General features: G+C 28.7%; 2 protein-coding genes across 4 annotated transcripts in view; both read left to right on the top strand.

The window, feature by feature from the left end:
• Nucleotides 1–6,292, top strand: part of LOC142333505 (18S rRNA (guanine-N(7))-methyltransferase) — a 31,274-nt gene extending 24,982 nt beyond the window's left edge. For all 3 annotated transcript variants that reach the window (XM_075380791.1, XM_075380798.1, XM_075380797.1), the window contains exons 3-4: nt 3,350–3,459; nt 5,923–6,292. In XM_075380791.1, the coding sequence (XP_075236906.1) occupies nt 3,350–3,459; nt 5,923–6,057 (245 nt within the window). In that variant the 3' untranslated portion in view covers nt 6,058–6,292. The remainder of the gene's footprint in view (nt 1–3,349; nt 3,460–5,922) is intronic.
• Nucleotides 6,293–13,035: 6,743 nt separating this feature from the next.
• Nucleotides 13,036–22,654, top strand: part of Abp1 (Actin binding protein 1) — a 74,502-nt gene continuing 64,883 nt past the window's right edge. The window contains exon 1 of the mRNA XM_075380753.1: nt 13,036–13,205. Coding sequence (XP_075236868.1) covers nt 13,123–13,205 — 83 coding nt within the window. The 5' untranslated portion in view covers nt 13,036–13,122. The remainder of the gene's footprint in view (nt 13,206–22,654) is intronic.

Here is a 22,654-nt window from a genome sequence, read left to right as displayed (position 1 = left end):
AACAATATAAATAATAATTTATAACGACAATGAAAACCAATCAGTTATTAAAGAGGTATATTGTTAAAACTAAACAAGTAAAAATTATATTTTACATATTACGATAATACTATTTACAAGAATGTTTAACAATGGATTCATTTTTAAAAAGCATTATCTCCAAAGTATTTTCACAATACGTGGAAGAATTAATATTTAACAGAATTGTTTCATATCCCTACACAATGAGCCGAAAGGAGTTATTAGGCTTTCCTTACAATTTTTTTTTTAATAAATTACCAAACCATTTAAAAGATTTTCTTTTACAGAAAAAATAATACTCTGCCATTGAATTTCTAAATAATACTAATTTAAAAAATCCTGTTTACGATTTACATAAATATGTGCTCAAAATAATTTTCATTGAGGTCTACTGAATTGTTAATTACTTTGTAGTTATTTTTTTTAATATAATATGTTTAATGTATTTACATCATTCGTTGTGTGTATTTTAAACAGTTAATATGGACTTTAACCATGTCAGTCTTTTAATTTAATTTGTTTTCATGTTTATAATTTATCTTAAAATGACATGATCTGATATTGTATTATTTTGTACCAATCAGAATAAAATATTTAACTATTTATCAATATTGTAAACTCCACAAAATAAAATGTCAGATTAGGCATGTTGATATTTTGGTAGTATACAATAAACAAATTAATTAAAGCATGATGTAATTTAAAGAATAAATAGTTTAACAGTTATCAATCAAAATTTTGAGGCATAAAGCAGGAAATATATATCTCACTTTTTGGTTATCATCATAATAAAAAGATAAAATAAATTAAAATTCAGTATTTATCAAAAATAGCATTACCAATAGCAGTAATTAACAATACATCTGTACTATTAAGGTTAAGTATGTAATGGAAGCATGAAGCAATATAACTTAACAGATCTTGAAAATAAAATAAACATGTTATAATGAGTTAGTAATAAATACAATATGCAATGAGGCTATGATGATAGCCATTAATGCATAAGTGCGAAGTAAGTTACAACATGAACCTTGGCGAGTGCCGTAAACTTCACCTGAGTGAATTAATGTCCATTATAGAGAATTGCATACTGCATTTTTTTATATGGCTGAAAATATTGGGATTATTAATTTAATGCAATGGTAGAATACATTATTTATGAATATTGTTTTTAATTTTTCAAAAAGTACATTAAACAATACATTTTCGTGGCAGTAGGTTATAAGTCATAAGTTCTGTCTTTTCTTTAAAATTGATCAGTGTTAGGCATTTCTTCCTCAGAATCATAATTAACAAAAGGATAGACTGTAATATGGAAACACAGTTATTGGGTGTACTTTCTAATTAACCTTTGCTTGCTAACTACTAAATCTGATTAAAATCTAAGTAAAAAAACAGCTTCTGATTGGTCAGTGGTGGAAAAGAATATACTTTTATTCTAATTGGTTGAACACCTATTTCATAATGACTCATTATGATTCCCAATGGGTTGGTGAAATAGTCATTGCAGATTAGCTGATTTCAAAGTCGAGCGTTCTAAGGTTAAAATCCTAGTAAAGGCAGTTATTTTTATATGGATTTGAATACTAGATCATTGATACCGGTGTTCTTTAGAGGATGGGTTTCAATTAACCACATATCTCTGGAATGGTCGACCTGAAACTGTACAAGACTGTACTTTATTTACATTCATACATATCATCCTGATTCATCCTCTGAAGTAATACCTAATGGTCGTTTCAGAGGCTAAACAGAAAAAGAGATGCCCCTCGTTATAAACAGATTCCAAAGGTTACAAGATGATTGTAACTGTATTCTTGTACAAGATGCTGTATTCAAACGTAATGCAGCCAAAGAAAAAACATTATACAAATCATAGCTACGCTATAGCAAGGTTTACAGCCTCTGTTTTCTGTTTAGCCTCCAGGAATCATCGTCAGGTATTACTTCAGAGGATGATACGTATGAGTGTAAATGAAGTGTCGTCTTGTACAGTCTCAGGTCGACCATTTCTGAGATATGTGGTTAATTGAAACCCAACCACCAAAGAACACCGATATCCATGATCTAGTATTCAAATTTGTATAAAAGTAACTGCCTGTACTAGGATTTGAATGTTGGAACTGTCGACTTTGAAATCAGCTGATTTGCGAAGACGTGTTCACCATTAGACCTGGTGGATAAAAAAACAGCCTAGTGAATCCAAACATCAAGCATGTTTTTTTTTTTTTTTTAGTTATGCTTTTTTAATGAACTGTACTAAATTTACTGCTTACACTTTTTCATTCCCTAAGAAATAATAATGTACTACTATTATGTCATTTAAAAGAGCTGTTAACTATGTAAATAATAAATTTTGGGTTATCTGAAGATTTTCATGTAATAAAATACATAGCAAACAGAAATGGTTATAATAAATATCTAAATATGCCAACTCTTATAATAAAAAAAGTAATTATAAAATAATTGTTTATAAATCTAAAAACAATAAATCTAATTTTATTATGTTTAATAAAGTGTTATACATAGGAAGAGTAGAGCAAAGTTGTAAAACCATTTCTATATAGGAATGACTAACAGAAAAATTTGTTATACTGATCATATTTGGGAAGATGAACTGTTCTTTCAGTCTACAAGTTTTAGAAATCAATAGTGACAAATTTAAATCTCCTACACTCAAAAACTATATATTAAAAAAAACAGCAATGAAAGAATAATTAATGAACTAGTCAAAGTTGAAGTTACAGGCTTAGAGAAGTAATAAATTTAGTTTTATTCACTCAAAATTTATACTATCAAAATAGTTTCTTTATATATAAGTAGAATGTGATAGCAGTAGAATAATTTTTTTTTTTTAATGATTGTGTCATTTACAATTTACTACGTTAATCTAAAATTTAACATTTTAATTGTGTTTTTATAATTCATTTTAAAAAAACTGGTTCTGTTAAACCATATGTCTTTACAGAAGTACTTAATGGAGGTAGAAAAATGAAAAAGCACAATTGATTAGAAATACTTTAATTTTAATAAATTAGAAATGGACTTATTTTATATGAAATGTTACATGTTGATTATAAAATAATTTCTCACTTGCTGTGGAAAATTAATAAATTGTTACAAAAAATCAACAAATGGTTACACTAAAACAGCTTATATTGTATTTAGTCAAATGATTATTTTACTCAGTTGAGAGATTTATCAGTCAGTATTGATCTAAATTGTTTCTGTAGTCAAATTACTGATATATTACATTAGCTTTTACCTACATTTTTATTTAATTTATCTTTATACAAAAGAAAACTTAACATTTTATTTATCTTTGCAGGAGAGCAATGTGCAGTATGTTTGAAAAATTATTCAGCTAAGGAAATTATGAAAATAATGCCATGCAAGCACAACTTTCATTCTACCTGCATTCTTCCATGGCTAGATAAGGTATTTTTATGTAGCAAGGAATTATTTTTAAATAACACATTGTCTCTGCAACTTTATCATTACTGACTTATGTTGAGTCTTATCAAATGTGTGTTTCCACTTGAAAATTTTAGTGCTCACATAAAATATACACACACATAGTACTAATAATACATAATGTGAAATTTTCTTAACGTAAGTTAGATCTAACAAAAGAAAACATTTGAGTTTGAGTTGTTATAATTTTTTAAACAAAATGTTGAAGAAATTACTTATAACATTAAGGCCTGTTCCTTTCTGTTAACATTATTAAGTACTTATTTTAATCATAAGATAGTGTCATTTATACTTTTATAAATGGGGGTAAAACATGATTTTTATATGTACAATCTTTTGTTACTCTCTCTTATCAGCTAAAAGTTGGTCTATTACATGAAAACATTCCTGAAACCGCATAGCCAATCTCAAAAATAATAAACATCCTCTACCAGGCTTTTTAGGTAAATTAATGAGTGAAATAATTTCCTTTTCCCTTCCATATCGACTGTAATAAACTGTTACATATCAGCATCTGATGAAGCTCATTGAATTGTAGGTTGTATTCATCAATCATTTTTATTTTTATTATTAATTAATGACTATTATAATACAAGAATATTATACAGTTGAAGCAGTAGGCAATTGATTGAATGTTTTTAAAGAAATTTCTTCTTTTTTTTTTATTAATCCCTCTTTTTTTACCAGTCTTATTATGGCTAAATTTTTTTAAATAAATCTTTACTACTTTGAAAAATTCTTTTGGTATTTTTCCTGGAAGACAAAGATACCAGATTATTTTTAAAGGCCTACCATTATCAAAATAATGGAAAAACATATGACATTTGATGAAGATAAAACTAAAATAGTGTTTTAACAAATGTTAACTATATTGTTTATGTTTTTAAATGGCTTTATCAAAGTTACAAGCTTGGAGGTAGATTTGTAACTTTTGTCAAGGTTACAAAGTTGATCAAAGAACTCTAAAAATTGTTTTTCTGGATGTTTATAAAATTACGCCTATTTTCATATAATGAAGTTCTTAATAAAGTAATGTAGAAAATAACAGAATTCAATTACGTATTATTTATTTTTTTATCTACAGATTTTTATGACATTATGAAAGTACAAACCCAAAATTTTTGGGTTGAATTGATTCATCAGATAAGTCTTAAAAAATTAATTTGGTTGTTATGAAAGCAGCTTATGTGTTAACAATTTTTGTAAAAAATTATTTTACTTGAAGAGTGTTTATTTTACTCTTATGTATACTATCTTAGTTTATGCTATTTGAAATTGAATAGATCCAAATCAATCAATAGTCATTCAGGTAATTACTTTACCTGTTTGGCTAGATTTTTTAAAATTATTTCCAGAAAATGTCAGTCACTGTTTGTATATGAGTCATTCTGCAAAAAAGGAAAGATTTATAGTGCCTCAAATTTTGTAGTTTTTGATTACAAAAATATTATTTGATTCCATATTTATATTTTCGCTTCTTAGAAATTAAATAGGTGAAATCTTACCTCCGTGGTCTGAGCTACCTCCTGTGTACAATCTTCTTTCTTTTGAAATAATGAACTTCCATATTTTTTTTATCATAAATATATTAAGTAAAGGAGATGTAAATAATTCATTATGAGTTACTTTAAGATTGAAATAATTATTATTAAGTCTAATTTACTACTATGACGTATTAGTCTCAGGAGGAGTTCTCACCGCTATGAATATGAGGTTGTAGCTTAATAAATATCTCATAGATAGCATCACAAGTCTTCTTTTACTTTCTGTACAAACAAGAAAAGGCAGCGATGTTGTTAGTATGTGAAGCAATTTGTTAAATGTCATTGTTTAACAAGTATTTACTATTAATAAAAGTAAAGAGATTCCTTTGATTATTGAATTTGATCTCCTCTATTGCTAGGTGTTGAAGGTAAGTATTCTAATTTATTAAATTACTTTGCTTTGAATTACTTTATACTTTGCAAGAAAAAGTGAAAAAGTGAAATAGAACCTTTATTATTCAACAGAAAATGAGAAAATCTCAGCTCTGTTACTCTTATCTCCATTCCTTATACAATTCACAGAGATGAGAGAGAGTAACAAAGTAAAGGCTACTTAATTTAAAATTTACAGTATAATAGGTACACTTATTTTTTAAAGTTCTAATTACATAATTTGTATCTCTCACTCACTCACTCGCTCACCCACTCACCCATTTAACATTTATCTATGTTAAATGGTTCATGAGAAATTTGAATTTGAAAAATTGATTACCAGTGGTTAATGTAGTGACCAGCGGGAGACAAGGGTTAATGGATTAGTTATATGATTCAACTCTAATTGTTAATTTATGATTCAAGTTGAAGGTAGCAGTAGTAGTAGTAGTAGTAGTAGATTATTGTTCTATCTTTAGTTAATAATTTAAACATTTTTATAATTTTTCAGACTAACTCCTGCCCTGTTTGTCGGCATGAATTACCTACTAATGATGAAAATTATGAACTGTATCGAAAAGAAAAACATAGAGAAAAGCAAAGAGCAGCTGATATTGAGAATCTTCACAATTCAATGTTTTCATAGTGTATTATTTTATAATTTAATATAATTCATAATAATTATATGGTTATGAATGAAATATATTTTATATGGATGGTTCTGGCCAACTCTTGAAAGAAAATTATCATGTTACAGTATATATATATTCATATTCCTCTCCCTTCCCCAATTTATATTGTATAATGTACTTTTATTAGATTAATAACTGATACAATGAACATATTATATTATATTAATAAAGAGATGTATTATTTATTGATGTATTGTTTAGTAGATTAAAAATGTTGTTTTATTTATTACACGACTGCTCAAAATGGAATGTAATGTTTTTAGGGTGTATGTATATATGTTTGTTCCACCATAGCAGCTCAACTGCCAAACTGATTTAGATGCAGAACCCCTTGTTGCAATCCTTACATTATGGGGAGTGTCATAGGCTATATAATTATGTTTATAAACTATAAAGCCAAAAAAAAATCATATATACGATTCTAAGTAGATAAACGATAGTATTTTCAGTATTGATTTATTTGTATTGAAAATTGTTGTGTTTTGAGGTTGCTATAATATTGAATGAATGAATTACAGCATTAAAATTTATTAATTTATTTTATAATTGTTGTTATTTATTGTTTATAAACATTTAAGAAAAATTTATGATTTTTTGACAGGCAGTATGTTTGATTATGTAAGCATGTTCTTTGTTGCTAAACATTAACTAATAATTCCTTTCTTTTACTTAATGAGTTAATCATAGTGGTAACAATTATTTGTTCCTTGTTAAAAACATTATGTTTCTAAAGTTTATAACTAATGAGAAAGCTGTCTTGCTGTAATTTTACAGCAAGTTGTGTATAAAATTTGAAACCAATAAAAAGATGTTACAAAATTAATTAAAGTGACATTAATAATTGTTTTTAGATAAAAACTTATCCAGCTTAATGTTACAGTCATTTTAGAATTAAATATAATTAATAACCCGCATCTCATGTTTGAAATACGAGGTTTCCGAATCATTCAGAATGAAGTGTTGAGATGTGAGTTATTAAAAAATAACTCATTCATCTGATAGATTTTTCAAATCTATCATTTGATAGATGAAATGATCAATTTTATTCATGTAACTAGTGTTTTTATACAACTTCCTAAAAAGGAGTGTAATTGTTATTGTGTATATATATTTGCATGTATGTATGTTTCACCATAGCAGCTCAATGGCTGAACTAATTTTGGTTGTATGACCACATGTTGGAATCTTACTTTACTGTTTTTTGTTAGGTACTAAGTATTTTAGGTGTAATAACATTCATATTTATTTCACTTTTTTATTTTACTTTATTGTGTTGTTTATGATGATTTGCAATAACAGTGATTATTAATTGCTGTATAAATTTACGAACGAGTTATATGCAGATATTCATTTTGTCTATGGGTTCTGCAATAGTAATATTTATGAAGCTGTTGAGGAATGTTGTGTACGATTTCCTAATCGAAGTATTCACAGATACCCACAGAAAACTGAGAGAACAGGGTCATTTGTATTAAAATCTGAATGGGAACAAAACAGTCATGAACAGATATTACCTATGATTCAGCAAGGCCCTTCAACAAGTACACAAAGATTATCTATGTGTGTATATATTCTGCATGTGAGCATATGGAGAACATTACGTTGTGAACATCTTTATCCATACCATTTTCAGTGTGTGCATCTAGAAGAACGTGATTACAATCAAAGAATTAATTTCTGTCATTGGTTACCACATAACAATGCATATTAGAAACTCAGATACTTTTTTATGTTGAAGTAACATTTACACGTATAAACAATTCAAGAAATATTCATATTTGGAATGACACTTATTTGCCCGCCACCTCAGAATCTAACTACCAATGTTGTTTTTCGATAAATGTCTGGTGCGGTGTAGGAAATATTCTAATCGGACCTTACGCCCTTTTAATCGAAAACTTTGTGGAGAGGCCTGTCTAAATTTTCTTCAAAATGAACTTCCTATACTTTTAGAAGAGGTTCCACAGGTTCCACAGATGTTCCAAGAGTTACATATTTCCAGCATGAGAACCCCAGCACATTTTGATTGCCGTGTAACTCGGCATCTTAATGAAACATTCCCAAATAGGTGGATTGGCCAAGGAGGACCAATAGTGTGGCCAGCCAGATCCCTTGATTTGAACCTGTTAGATTTCTTTGTATGGGGACACATGAAGTCACTAGTGTATGCTCAAAAATCCAACAATGAACGTGAACTTTTACAAAGAATCATGGTTGCCGCCCAAGAAATAAAAAACAGCCCACAAATGTCGGTGGTGTCCTTAAATCGTTGCGCTGAAATGTGTATTGCCATTGGAGATAGACATTTTGAGCAGCTAATGTAATACTCACTGTAAGTTTATCAAATTAAATTATTTAAATGAAAAATACTGTAAATGAACATTTGGTTAAAATTATTTTGAGAGAAATAGGCCTACAATTTAAATTTTCATTTGCAGTGTTCAGTTTTCATAACTGTTTAGTTGTGTTTGGTTTTCAATAAAAATGATTTCGAAAACATTGTGTTCAGTGTTCATAGACATTGATTGTATCATATTTTTAAGAATTAAATTCTCTACAAGTTTTATAGAAAACGTTTATGCATTTATTACTTATTTAAGAAAGTTATTGTAAGCTAAACATTAAATAGTTGCTTTTTGGATCACTAATTTTGGATTTTAAGTCAGATATCTTAAAAACTAAAAGAAGATACAGTTGTGGGACCTATTTTATTGAATTTTTCAGGTCAAAAACCATCGAAAACCATTAATTTTACCTCTCAATTGACATCTAAAAAATTTCAGTACAACCTCATTTCACTGGGGAAGTTGAGATCCAGGCAAAATCTTTCCCTAGCTGTAACTCGCTAACAAAGCGTTTCCAGGCCTATGTTTATATAAACTTTTTTCATTGTTTTGATTTGCGGAATATGCCTGTAAAGTATTGCAGACTTCTCGTGAAACACTCTGTATATGTTTAAATAGATTTAAACAAATTTTAAATAATAAAAAATAACATATATATGTGTATATAATTGTCACCTCCATGCTTTTCAATTATGCTATATTAAAAAGCAATATTTGATCTCTTGTTTTTTTATTTATTGATTTATTCAGTTGACTCAGTTATAGCTACTATAATTGATTTTGTTCTGGGAATGAGATGAAGTTTTTATTTTTGAGATGAAGCATGTAAGAGTGACTAACAATGCCATTGTTACATTGTGATTGTGCCTAATAAACATTAACAATGTTTTCAGTTTTTAAAAACTAAAGAACCGACCGTTACAAAGATCTTTTCTTTTTCCTGTTTAGCTTCCAGTAATTACCATTCAGATAATACTTCTGAGGATGATATGTATGAGTGTAAATGAAGTATGGTCTTGTACAGTCTCAGTTCGACCATTCCTGAGATGTTTGATTAATTGAAACCCAACCACCAAAGAACACCGATATCCACGATCTAGTAGTCAAATAAGTGTAAAAGTAGGACTTTTACACTTATTAGTAGGACTTTTACACTGACTTTACTAGGACTTGAATGCTGGAACTCTCGACTTCCAAATCAGCTGATTTGGGAAGATGTGTTCACCACTAGTCCAACCCGATGGGTTACATTACAAAGAACTAAATGAATATTCTCTACTCTGTTAGTTTATGTGCTCATACATCTCTCTCAAGTAATGAAAAATCTGTTAAAAAATGTTACTTATTTTAAACTTATTAAAAATAATATATAAGTACTATTTCATCCCATCTCTTTTAATTTAAGACAGTTTAATATAAATAGATAACATTTTTTTCTGATTAGCACATTATTATATGGATGTTAACAAGTAAGGTAAGTATGCTACTCTGCAAAAAAAAAAAAACTGCACCAGCATTGTCTGGATGGGTTAATGGAAACTGGAATAAAATAGTGGTCAGAGAAGCAAAATAACATATTCAATTAATCTCCTATTATAAATTTATAAACATGAGGTTTATTTTATCTTTTATAATGAATGAACAAACAAATCATGAAAGATAATTTTTTGCTGGATGCTGGGATTCACCCCAGAATTAATAATCTCATTTGTATTTGAAACAAAATTTCATTTTGTTGTTCTAAATCTGGAAAACTACTGCTAATTTTAATCAAACACTAGAAATGTATGAGATGGGAGCAGAACAGTTGATTTATTTTTCTAGGTTTCAGTTCTGTGATGCCAAGTTTACAAATGCACCTACTTTTTTTTTAACTTCCAGGACCATTGCTAAGTATTACTTCAGAGGATAAGATGAATAATTTATAGCATGTGAAAATGCCATGCTTGACTGGGATTCGAACCTGGGACCTCCAGATGAAAGGCCGAGATGCACCACTCATGCTACTCAGGCTGGCTTACAAATGCACCTTTTTTTTCTGAGGATGATACGCATGAGTGTAAATGAAATGTAGTCTTGTACAGTCTCAGTTCGACCATTTCTTAGGTGTGTGGTTAGAACACCGGTATCCACAATCTAGTATTCAAATCTGTATAAAAGTAACTGGCTTTACTAGTACTTGAAAGCTGGAACTCTTGACTTCCAAATCAGCTGGTTTGGGAAGACGCTTTTACCACTAGACCAACCCTGTGGGTTACAAATGCACCTATCTATACCTTAATCCATTGATTTGGATTTTTAGATTTTTATTATATCGTTAACACTGATTTTTCCACCCATAAAATTTTAGTTTTTTATTATCTGTAAAATATAATATATTTTTATATTGATTAAATAACTGAAATTTACTTACAACTTATTATTATAATACTTTCATAAATTATCTCATGATTAACTTTACTATTTCCCAGTGTTTAGTTTGTTATATATAGGCCATCATATGATTAATTCACTCAAGAGAAAAAAAGTTATGCTCCTCTCACCTGATATCCAGATGAGAGGATTTATGATCATCCACAGGTCTGAGTTAATAAACTCTTTGAATGGGCGAGAGATTCATTATTAGGTCCCTTGCAACAGGACAATTGGAATTTCTCTCTTGGTTTATGCCAAAAATTATTCAGTTTAAACTCTATACTTCTAAATGTTCTTAACAAAATTTCCAAAAAGAAATCCATCTCAAAATTTTATTCTTTCCCTTTGCAGTTTCCCTGTTGTTTTCTATGCATAATTAAACTTAGTTAGCATTGTCTCAACCTAACCTGTTTTACATATGTAGATGCTCTGATGTATGTACATTGTTAAGGCAACATTTAAATCAAGGTCAAAGACAGTTATTAAGGCATTGAACACTACCAAACGTGTAATGGATGAGTATCCTCAAATGCTTTTATATCCATGTAACTTTGTGTTTATTATTACTTGCTAAGTTAGTTAATACCTTTTGTGATAGTTGCTATTATGTTTATAAAAAAGTACACTGCCATTAAAAAAAATGCTTTATTTTGTTGAAAGTAAATGAGAGAGAAATTGGTATCCCATTTTTCAATTTTGAAGAAAAGTCTATGTTCAAACAGTATTTAACCATTCAAGAACTTTTTTTTTCATAATCATGTAACTTAAAAGGAATTCTAAACTGAAATTTATTTATTTCTTAAGTCTATGAATAGAACACATATTTTTATAAATTTAAAGAAGTTTATAAACACTTTCTGTATTTTTTACTGAGTTTAGTGTATATTGAAATTTGATTTCTTTCTCGTATTTCTGTGGTTAGTGATCCAGTACAGCAAACATAAGCTCTATTATGTTCATGATTTACTTTCTGGTTAGGAAAAGTTCAGTGTCCTAGATCTCTTCAGCCTGACACCCACCATTCCTCCTCAAAATGAAGTAATCCTGTCTAACATCCCTCTTCCTTTCTTTTTACTGTTCAGGACTTCTGATATCTACAACTTTATCTGAGAACAATGTTTACTTCATTAAGTTAATCCAGGACCTTGACATGACAATAAGAAGTGACGTTGTAATGGGAACAGACGATCTTGGTAAAATGAAAAAGATTATGATTATCTTATTGGTGGTGATTTCCATTGTCTACAATTTTCTACTTTGGTCAAGCAGCATATTAAATGATTTCACCTTCATGTTTCTCAGTAAGATCCCTACCAATTACCATCTTAGTATATATTAAGGTGTTGCCATAAGGTTTATTTGCATTTAATGACTCAAGATTCATATATATTTCTATTGATTGGTTTTAATGCATCAGCATCTGTGGTTTTCCTCGATCAAATATTCGACTTTTGAAGGATGAAAGTTATTTCCGGTTCTGTTTCATTTCACATTTCTTGCAATTATATTGAGGTGAATTTATCCTTAATTTGCTGTTGTCTGCATGCCTCTCTATGATTATCTCAAAAGTTTTATCGTAAATTTTCAAAATGCATCTGTATCCATTTTGCAGAGTGTGGGCAAAAATTTAGTATTGGGCATAAAAATGAAGATATTAAAATGTTTCGAGAATCTTATACATTTTGTTTTGTTAAACTTAGCATTAAAAAGAAAAATTTCTAGGTATTCTGATTACGCAAAACCTGCGTAGATTGTGGAAATGGAAAAATACAAACGCAAATATTTTAATTCGTTAAAATAAGACCGTAAGAGAACAATGTAAAAAAAATGAACCGAAAAGTGTACAGGTTATCAATAATAAATTCGAAATCAAATTTATTTTGTGATTAGATATTGGTTCAAATATAGATAATATTTCAAATTTAATTCCACATAAAAAAGTAGAGAAGGGATTGAAAAACCTTACCAAATGTTGATGGGTTTTGTGCGAAGCCTATTTGTAATTTAAATTTATGCTGTCAGGCCAGTTTAAAATTTATAATGACGACCACTGGAAACGCAGATCTCCAAGTGGATACGTATTAAGATGACTTAGAAATTTCCCATTATGGCAAAATATCGTATACAATATTTATTAATTCTGTTCATTTGTATCATGTTGGCACCATTGTATGTCAACGACCGAAGTTTAACCTCCTTGCCGGGTGGCTATATTTATGTTAATAATTTTATTTATTTTATATTAATGTATTTAGAATTATGGCAGTTAATTTGACGAAAAACAAGGAGTCAATTTTGTCAGCCTGGAAGGATGTAGTTGATGATAAATCCAAAACTGACTGGTAAGGACTTGCTTTCCCATTAATTATTTCTAGAACAAAACGAGTTTCTCCTCATTTATTATGCTGTTATAGAATTATTACTTTTGTTGTACGATTAAAGGCATGATTAAAAAACATTTACGAGATGTAAGTAATAAAATGCACAATTTAAGTTGTACATTTGTACCCGTAATTTTGTGTGGGTGGGTCGGCTTTTACAAAAAAAATTCTCGTCCATGAAATTTGTAACCAATTTGACAGAGTTATTGAGGTCTTATTCCGAATTTGAATTATGATTTCACTTTTTGTATACACCTTTGATTGATTCGGTTAAAAAAGAGTGGTTAAAATTCTTTTTGATTTAAGAAAATACTGTAAAATGGCTTTGTTGTTGCTTTGTAATGAATAAAAATGATTGAAATTTTAATTTTGAGTTTGTATTTTATGAGACATTAATGTGTTAATAGGATGTGTTTTGTTTTCTTTAATTTCCTGCTCAATGTATGCAGATTTTATAAGGTTAGTAGACAATGAATTAAGATTATATTCAGTTTGACAGTGGTTGCTGTAGACAAATATTACAACAGCTTAATGCTATTATATGTTCCTTTTTGTAATCACTAAACAGTTTTTGTTTTATAAACAGCAGAATTTCACTAATGTAGTCTCATACATGTATATACTATTCTTTTCTGTAGGTTTAGCTTCAGAAATTCAGAATCATGTTCAAATTGAAATTTATTGCTGTTATTTTTATAGTTATTTTAATAGAACATTATTTTGTTGTTCACATGTATTTTATTATTAATTTATATGCATCAATATTACCCAGATTTGAAAAGTGATTTTGTGATTGTGGAACATATATGTGAAAGGTCCATCGTGCAGTCCCGTCTGCTGGCTTAATATAAGATGAATGTTTATAAAGATTCATTTGAGTCAATGTTTATAAACTTGTGATGAATGTTTGTAAATTTGCCCTACTTTTTATTGATCAGCCTTGTTTCCTTCCATCTATGTGTTTACATTGGTTGCTTGATTTTTTATGAAAAATGTCAAATGAATTTACTATGGCTGATGATAACAGATTATTATTAGATTGTCTATATACATATATAAATATTGAACTGCAGTCAGTTTTCACCACATCACTGATTTTGCATTGTGAGGGAATCTGTAATCTCGGGAAACAAATTTAACTTTTATAACAATAGCATTATTTCTTGTGAGGTTTCATATAGAGTTTGCTTAAATAAAGTGTGGTGCATTTATATTAATAAATGTTAAGTTATTTATGTTAGTTAGATGAATGATAAATTATAAATTCCATAATTAAGTCATCATTATTCATGTTATTTTGTTAGTATTATCTATGTATTATGTGAGAAAGTGATTAATATTTAATTAAATTCAATTAATTTTAATAACTGGTTGGGTTGTTAGTTTTGTTTTAACGTTTAGATCATATTTATTTTTCTGATATTAAAAAATATCAATATTTTGTAATGCTTTGCTGCTTACGGTGGTTATTTGATATTAAACAAGAAACTTGGTTAAAATGTATCACTCATTTTCAAAAGATTTGAGTATTATTTTTTCTCCTTGTAGTTTCTTTTCTAGTACTTCTATAAGATTACTTGTGAGATAGGATGTAAAAAATATCATTGTAAAACTTTTTCCAGTAACAATTTAATTCCATATCACATTTTTGTCGGAAGAGGAAATATATTATTAAATATTGCATTTTTTGTAAGATCATAATTGAGTATTAATTTATTACAACAGGAAAAGTTATTGAATATTAAAAATCTGGAACTTCTCAGGTTTGAGAATTAAAGTAAAGCTTGAAAAAAAAGAGTGTGGTATTGAGAAATAAAAGTTGAGAAACAGATTATTAAAAATTAATTACTATAATTTTATTCCTTTTGAAGAAAAAGGTAGCTGTGTACAGCACAAAGCATTAGTTTAGCATTAAGTATTTGAGTAGGCTTATTAAAATATTTACAGAAGCATGTCTTATTTGATAAAATTAAAATGACAGATTCGATCTGACACTTGTAAAAAACTTGTAAATTAAATATTTAATTTAGCAATTAAAAATAATTTTTTATGTAGATTTTTCCAAAAAAAAAAAAAAACAGACAGAGAACTTCATCTATTACAGGTTAAACAATTTCTTTGTTTTTCCAGTTAAATTTATAAAGAGGAATTATAAGAAGTGATAAAGAAATAAATATGTTTTTCTAGCAGTGTTATAACCTACAGTACGTGTAATTTGATCAGTTGCATGTAAAAGTAATCTATCTTAATATGTTTATAGTTGTAGATCATGGTAAACTTAGAGATTATGATTATTAGGTGGTAATAAGTTGCCATATAAAATATTAATTTAAATCACAACTTCTTGGGAAACAAATTTACATAGAGTTGCATTAATAAACATAAATAAACTCTTCTTCACCTTAAGGTTTTTGTTCTCAGCAAAAATAATTAAAATAAGAAAAAAATATAAAGTTGACAGTCACACATCGTCAGTTGTAATTGTAAGTTACCCAATACTTCTGGAAATTCCAGACCAGGAAAGAATTAAGCTAGCGTGAATTAAAGAACTTTTAAGTGCTGGCTGAAGTAGCCACATAAATGTTATATCTTCCAAAATATTTGTATATATTTCCTGAGGCTGAGGCCAAGGTAAGGTTAAGCAGTTCATCAGAGTCCAGCTCCAGACTTTTCATTGATAAATTAACTATTTGTAAAAAGGTTTAATAGTTGTGTCAGATTAAACTAAGTGTTCAATCATGTTAACTGAGACTTTAAATGACTAAAAGTTTTAGATTTTGCACCATGTAATTAGATTTCATATTCAAAATATTGTTTATAATTATGTTTTGTGTTATATGGAGTAATGGCCATTGCTAGGGTGTTTATTTTCCCTAAAGTCCAGATTGAAATATTCTGTGATCTACCAGAATTCTGTGACCTTTGCATTCTTACTCGGTTAGAATGCAAAGGTCAGGTGGAGTTAGGTTCGACTATTTCAATAGCAGCTGTTGATATGCTTTTGAAAGTTACAGAGATGAGAAGACAGATCAATCTTTTATAAGCTTACCAACATTTCCCTGGTAACTATTTGTTAAGCATTCTACTGTCAGACAACTTTTATCCCATAGATAAGTTGTAGTCTAATCGTAGGCTTATTTTGGATTTATGTATAGTGGCTTCAAACCCTAGGGTTTTTGAAGAAAACATTTACTTGTCAAAAGTGATGGTACTATTTATGGTACTTATCATAACTTTATGCATATTTTTCTGGTTATTGCACAAGTGCCCTTCTTATTTACTTGTGTGAAGTAAAAAAGTATTGTGATTGTGGAAAATGTCAGTTGTCAGATTTCAATGAAAATATCCATTTTGACTAGTTTCAGTGTGACGTCTGTACATACGTATGTATCTCGCATAATTCAAAAACTATTAGTCATAGGATGTTGAAATTTTGGATTTAGGGCTGTTGTAATATCTAGTTGTGCACCTCACCTTTTGAGCAATCAGCTGAACCAAAAGTGTCCAAAATCCAAAAAATTTAGATTTTGGACTTTTTCTTAACTGCAGTAATACGTTTTCATTGAGAGATTTTCAATGATATATCATAAGTGGTACTTATTTTCATTGGTTCCAGAGTTATAGCCAAATAAAATTTTAATTAATGAAATATTTTGATCAAGCGGAAGTCACATCAGTTTGAATCTGACTCCTTCTTTTTTAAATGTAAATATGTGGATTTATTTATTTAACATCTGTTTATGAAAAAAATTGCAATAATTAATAATTTAATAATAACAATAAAAAAAAAAATGAAAAAATGTCAGAAGTTATTAATGAAATAAAATTTTATGTACTTTTTATTTAAAAAAAGTGTATTTGTAATTTAATAGGTGTACAAGGAAGTCATTTGTTTTCCACATCAGAGTTTTTCTGTAGAAGTCAGGTATTAAAATAAATATAAGCAGTAATTACTGAATTTATTATTTATTTAAGTAAACAAAACATTAATGCTAATTAGTCATACTTAGCGAGTGAAGCAAGCGTAGGTTATGCTTGTTTAGATTATGCTGATTCAGTGTACTGATGAATCATATGTGTATCAACATATTCTTACCAAACATAACCTACACTCGTTAACCTTGCCCAATTAACGTTAAATGTACAGATTATAAATGTTATATATAATTAGCTATTATAATAGAACTACAACTATTATACATAATAATACAACACAAGTGGTACTAATACAAGTATGTACTAATACAACTATTATATATACTATTGTAATAGTTGTATATAGTTTGCCTTATTAGTATATGCTGTATATGTAAAAAAAAAAAAGTGTGTATATGTAAAAAAGGGAACAAGGGTAGAAAATGGTTAATGCACAAGTACCTTTACATTATTATCAGTATTGTAAATACTATAAAGTCTTTTTTCAGGAAAGAGTTACCAGAATAGTTTTATTTTCCTCTGCATCAGCTTTATTAAGACTCCTCTTCCTGCACCAACTTAAAAATAAGAGATTTTCATAATATTTACTATTATTTTAAGGGATTAACCCCTAATCACAATGCAAGATCATTAGCATAACATTTTATGTGCCGTCCCTGCTTGTTCATTTGGACAGGTAAGTTGTATTCTGCAAAGTTTTACAAATGTGGTAGTATTCCATCATGTTTTCCTAACCACTGAAATTTAACTTCTACTTTCTTCCTCAACTGATTCTTATGGGTAGCCCTCCACAGTAGCATGTATTTCAATTATTTTATACCGTTATAAAATAATTGTTCCATGCTTGTAAGATATTTTTGGAAGAGGTGTTGTTAATTTCTCTCTAAATATCAAGAAATGGTTCAGGAGGAAACATGTGAGAATTCTTCTCAGCTATTTTTCACTAAATGATGCTATCTCACAGTTTCTAATTCATTTCCTCAGTATAAGTCTTTATTCCACCTTTTCTTTCATATAATTTGATTTATCATCTTTTTTTAACACATTATTAGATTTTATTTTATGTACCACAAAATTCTCCTTAACTTGTGTACTCTGTCTGTTTTTCCAATGATCATTTCTCTTTCCACTTCAGAATATTTTTCTTTAATCTCTTCTTTCTTCTAATTTGCACTTCCTTTATATAGTATTTATTAATTGTCGATAGTTCCTTTTACCTTCATCACTAGTATTCTTATACTTTCTTTTCTTCATCCATCAGCTCCAATATATCCTTTGACATCCAAGGTTTTCTACCAGTTCTCTTTGTTCCACCTAAGTTTGCTTCTGTTGATTTAAGAATTCCCTTTTTAACATTCTCCCATTCTTCTTATATATTTTCTACCTTACCTTTTTTACTCAGACCTCTTGTGATGTCCTCAAAAATGTTTTTTACCTCCTCTTCCTCAAGCTTCTCTATATTCCATTAATTCATCTGACACCTTTTCTTCAGGTTTTTAAACCCCAATGTACATCTCATTATTATTAAATTATGGTTGCTTCTAGAGCAGACATTTCTGCTCCAGGAGATAGCAGACTTCTGGCTTTTTCCATGTGTATATTCTTCTATTATGATTTTTAAACTGGGTGTTGGCAATTGCTAAATTATACTTCATGCAAAACTCAATGAGTCAGTCCCCTCTTTCATTCCTTCTGCCCAGCCCGTATTCACCCACAATATTTCCTTCCTTGCCTTTTCTAATGCTTACATTCCAATCTCCAACTGTTATTAAATTTTCATCCCCTTTTATGTGTTAATTCTTTTGTCAATTTCTTTATATACACACTACCTCATCATCATGGGCGCTTGTAGGCATATAGACGTTAACAATCGTTGTCGGTTTAGGTTTTCATTTTATCCTTATTACAATGATTCTATCGCTATGCACTTTGAAACACTACTCTCTTCCCTACCTTCTTGTTCATTATGAAACCTACTCCTGCCTGCTCTTTATTTGAAACTAACTTAATCACCTGACCAAAAGTCATTTTCCTCTTTCCACTGAACCTTGCTAATTCCTACTACATCTACATGTAACCTATCCATTTCCTTCTTTAAATTTTCTAACCTACCAACCTTTTTTAGAGTTCTAAAAAAGATTTTACGCTCCTACTTGTAGAATGTTATTTTTCAATTTTCTGGTGACTTCTTCCTTAGTAGTCCCCACCTGGAGATCTGAATGGGAGACTAGTTTACCTCTGGAATATTTTACCAAGGAAAGCGCCTTCATCTTTGTTACATGAAAATGTAACCCTTCACCATCGGCAAGGTCTCATGATTCACAGAGAGAAAAAAAGTATATCATTTGCAAATGTTTTTATCTATAATTTTTTTGTTTACATTTTCAGTGAATGAGTTATAAAAGTTTGTGTAAGAAAGTGTTTGCAGTTTCTGTTAAAAAAAAGAAAAAAACACGATTTGTTGCAGATAGTATTTGTTTTAATTTTTGTCTTTGTCATTTCTTTGTATCCTTGAGTGAATAAACAACCAGTTTTCATCAAGAGGGATAGATATTATTGTGGTATAAATTATTCAGTTGTTCATATTTTAATTTCTAAGATTTAGGATAAATAATTGACAATCTTTTTTTAAAATCGGTCCATCTGATCTTGAATAATGTCTGGTTAATTGGATAAGCAGACATCTTAAACATGTGTTTAATAGTCTGTTACTAAAGTTTTATTCACCCAAGATATGAAAGAACATATTTTGAGCTATTTTTAGATAAAGCTTCGTTTTTCTAATTGCATATTATTATTTTACTTATACAGGTGTATAACCATACCTGTACTGAATATTTTTCTACTGGAGGTTCATCTCTAAAAATTTGTTTTAAATTAGGGTACTTTTGCATTAACCGGCACGCATGTGTTAGGTTATATTGATATAACCCATTGGGTTGGTCTAGTGGTGAACTTGTCATTACAAATCAGCTGATTTCGGAACGTTCTAGGGTTCAAATCCTAGTACAGGCAGTTACTTTTATATGGATTTGAATACAAGATCGTGGATACATATGTTCTTTGGTGGTTGGATTTCAATTAACCACTTGTCTCAGGAACGGTCGACCTGGGACTGTACAAGACTACCATTTCATTTACATTCATACATATTTAATTCATCCTTAGAAGTAATACCTTACAGTGGTTCCATAGGCTAAACAAAAAAAAAACAAAAGTTAGGGTGATAAGTGTGTTCATCAATACAAGTAACATATACACCAATAAATATGTATAAATTGTGTACCCAATGTTAATTAGTCAAGGTTAGCGAAAGCGAGTGTAGGTTATGTTTATTTCATTAGATTATGTTGATTCTGTGTATCCTCCTTATATCGACTTAACCTAACCAAACATACCTACACTCGCTTTGCTCGCTAATTTCTTCTAATTAACATTATATATATAAATTATGTTTATTAGGTACTTGTGCATATATGTATATAATAGCCATATATGTAAAAAAAATATGCCTGCTGGTTAATGCACAAGTACCTAAATTAAATTTTTCAAATATTCTGCAGAATGAGAGATCTCATTTAATATTTTTAAATATTTTTCTCACTTTGCTTCTTTGCCATTAACTTGCTGGAATTGCACCTGAGACAACTAACCAAGAAGCAGCATTTTTAATAAATTAGCCGAGCAGCCAGTTAATTGCTTTTCTTAAACATAGTCATTAATTGCTTATTATAAATAAATTATCTTTCATTTCAGAAAAAAAAATCTTGGTAAAACAGAAAATTACTGGTAAAACTTTTTTTAGTGGTGAAAAAGACTGATGGAGGAATCTAATTATAAATTTTATTTATATGAATTGTTAGCTAATAGCTAAAATACATTTATGTATAAATGTTTACCAAAAGAAATTGGTAAATCTAATTTTTTTTACATTTTAGTTTTATCCTGTCAGTATTTAGTTAAGGTTGATTCATTTCACTGATTGATAGGCGTTATCTAGATTTTATGGTTACTGTTCATTGATCTACTGAGGTGTTAAGTTGACTTGATGTGGTATAATTGTAATAATTTTTTTATAGGGGATTGTTTTATTTTCTTAATTCTTAATTAGAAAAATGTAATTTGGTTGATAGCTTTGTAGGGGCTACTATATAATATTTGTGAGAGCATCCTTTTTTATTTTGAGTTAATTTTTCAATAATTTTGCTTGTCTATATGTTGGCAGGATACAATTTTTATGAATTTCTCCCTAAAGGATTGATCACTTTGAAGATTATATTTTATCTAATGAGAAGTTATGAAAAACTTTTCATAATTTCTCATTAATTAACAAATGAAAATCAGCATTAATTAATGGTTGTTTAAAAATGAATTAATTAACAAATTCAGCAGTAATTAATGGTTTCTATTAACTTATGGGTAATTAGTGTTTTCTGCGTAAATGTTCTGTTACTATATTGTATATACATAAAACTAAATAGCTTGTCAAACTGATGTCATTGGAAATGTATTAGACTTGAGTAGAAATAAATCTCTTAGTAGTAGGTATAAAATATTGTTCGTATATTTTTTTAAGGTACTGATGTGCACTTCTGTTAGCAGTTAATTAATTTAATATTAGTACTTCTTTTTTATATTCTGCATCATATGCTTAATTTCAGAATATTTTACATGTTGCGACTTCAATATCATCTTTGTAATCATAACTTTTCCTGGCGATTTTTATCCTGCTCTTTTATTACCTAATCAACTAACCTGAATGCCTTACAATATTGCTCATTAACATTATTATTATTATTTTACACAGTTATGTAAAGTTCTATTAATCCATCTTATTATACAACCTCTACATTTTGATTTATATAGAATATTATGACTTTTTCAAATTCTCCTGTGACACAATTCTTTGAATGTATCGGTTGTCTGGCTTTTTATTGGCTTTAAAAGTGTCTGTTATTGTTTTTCTGGTTTTCTTGTTTTCCACTTATTTCTGTTATATTAGATTGCATATAAATATTTTTAAAATATGCTTTGAAATAATCTCCTTTCAGATAGTTTGGTACAAACCAAATTATCCATCATTTGTATTTTTTTTGCGACTAACATTAAATTAGTTATTAATGATCGATCATTTGCCATTACTAATTCTTATTTCATAATTAGACCACAAAAATTCTGTTATTTCTGGAGTATTATGTGTCCCAAATATACCCATTGTTATTATCATTTCTGTATACAGTTACTTTTTGTTTTTAATTTTAAAACTTATTGACAATATGGTTGTTAGTCTCAACAGTTAGTTTCAACAGAGTGTGGCTAGTTCCGTTTGAAGGACAATTGTACTTAATTTTTAACTTAGAGTTAATGGTAATTGCTTTATTTTACTTGGCTTTAGGTGATGAGATTTATCCTGAGAGAATTTGTTGGTATTTTCTAATACAGTATTGTCTTAATCATTGTAAATATGGAATTAT

The sequence above is a fragment of the Lycorma delicatula genome, chromosome 1 (assembly GCF_047948215.1).
Source record: "Lycorma delicatula isolate Av1 chromosome 1, ASM4794821v1, whole genome shotgun sequence".
NCBI lineage: Eukaryota > Metazoa > Arthropoda > Insecta > Hemiptera > Fulgoridae > Lycorma > Lycorma delicatula.
Note: the sequence above shows the minus strand (reverse complement) of the source record. Positions and strands in the feature narration are given on the sequence as shown.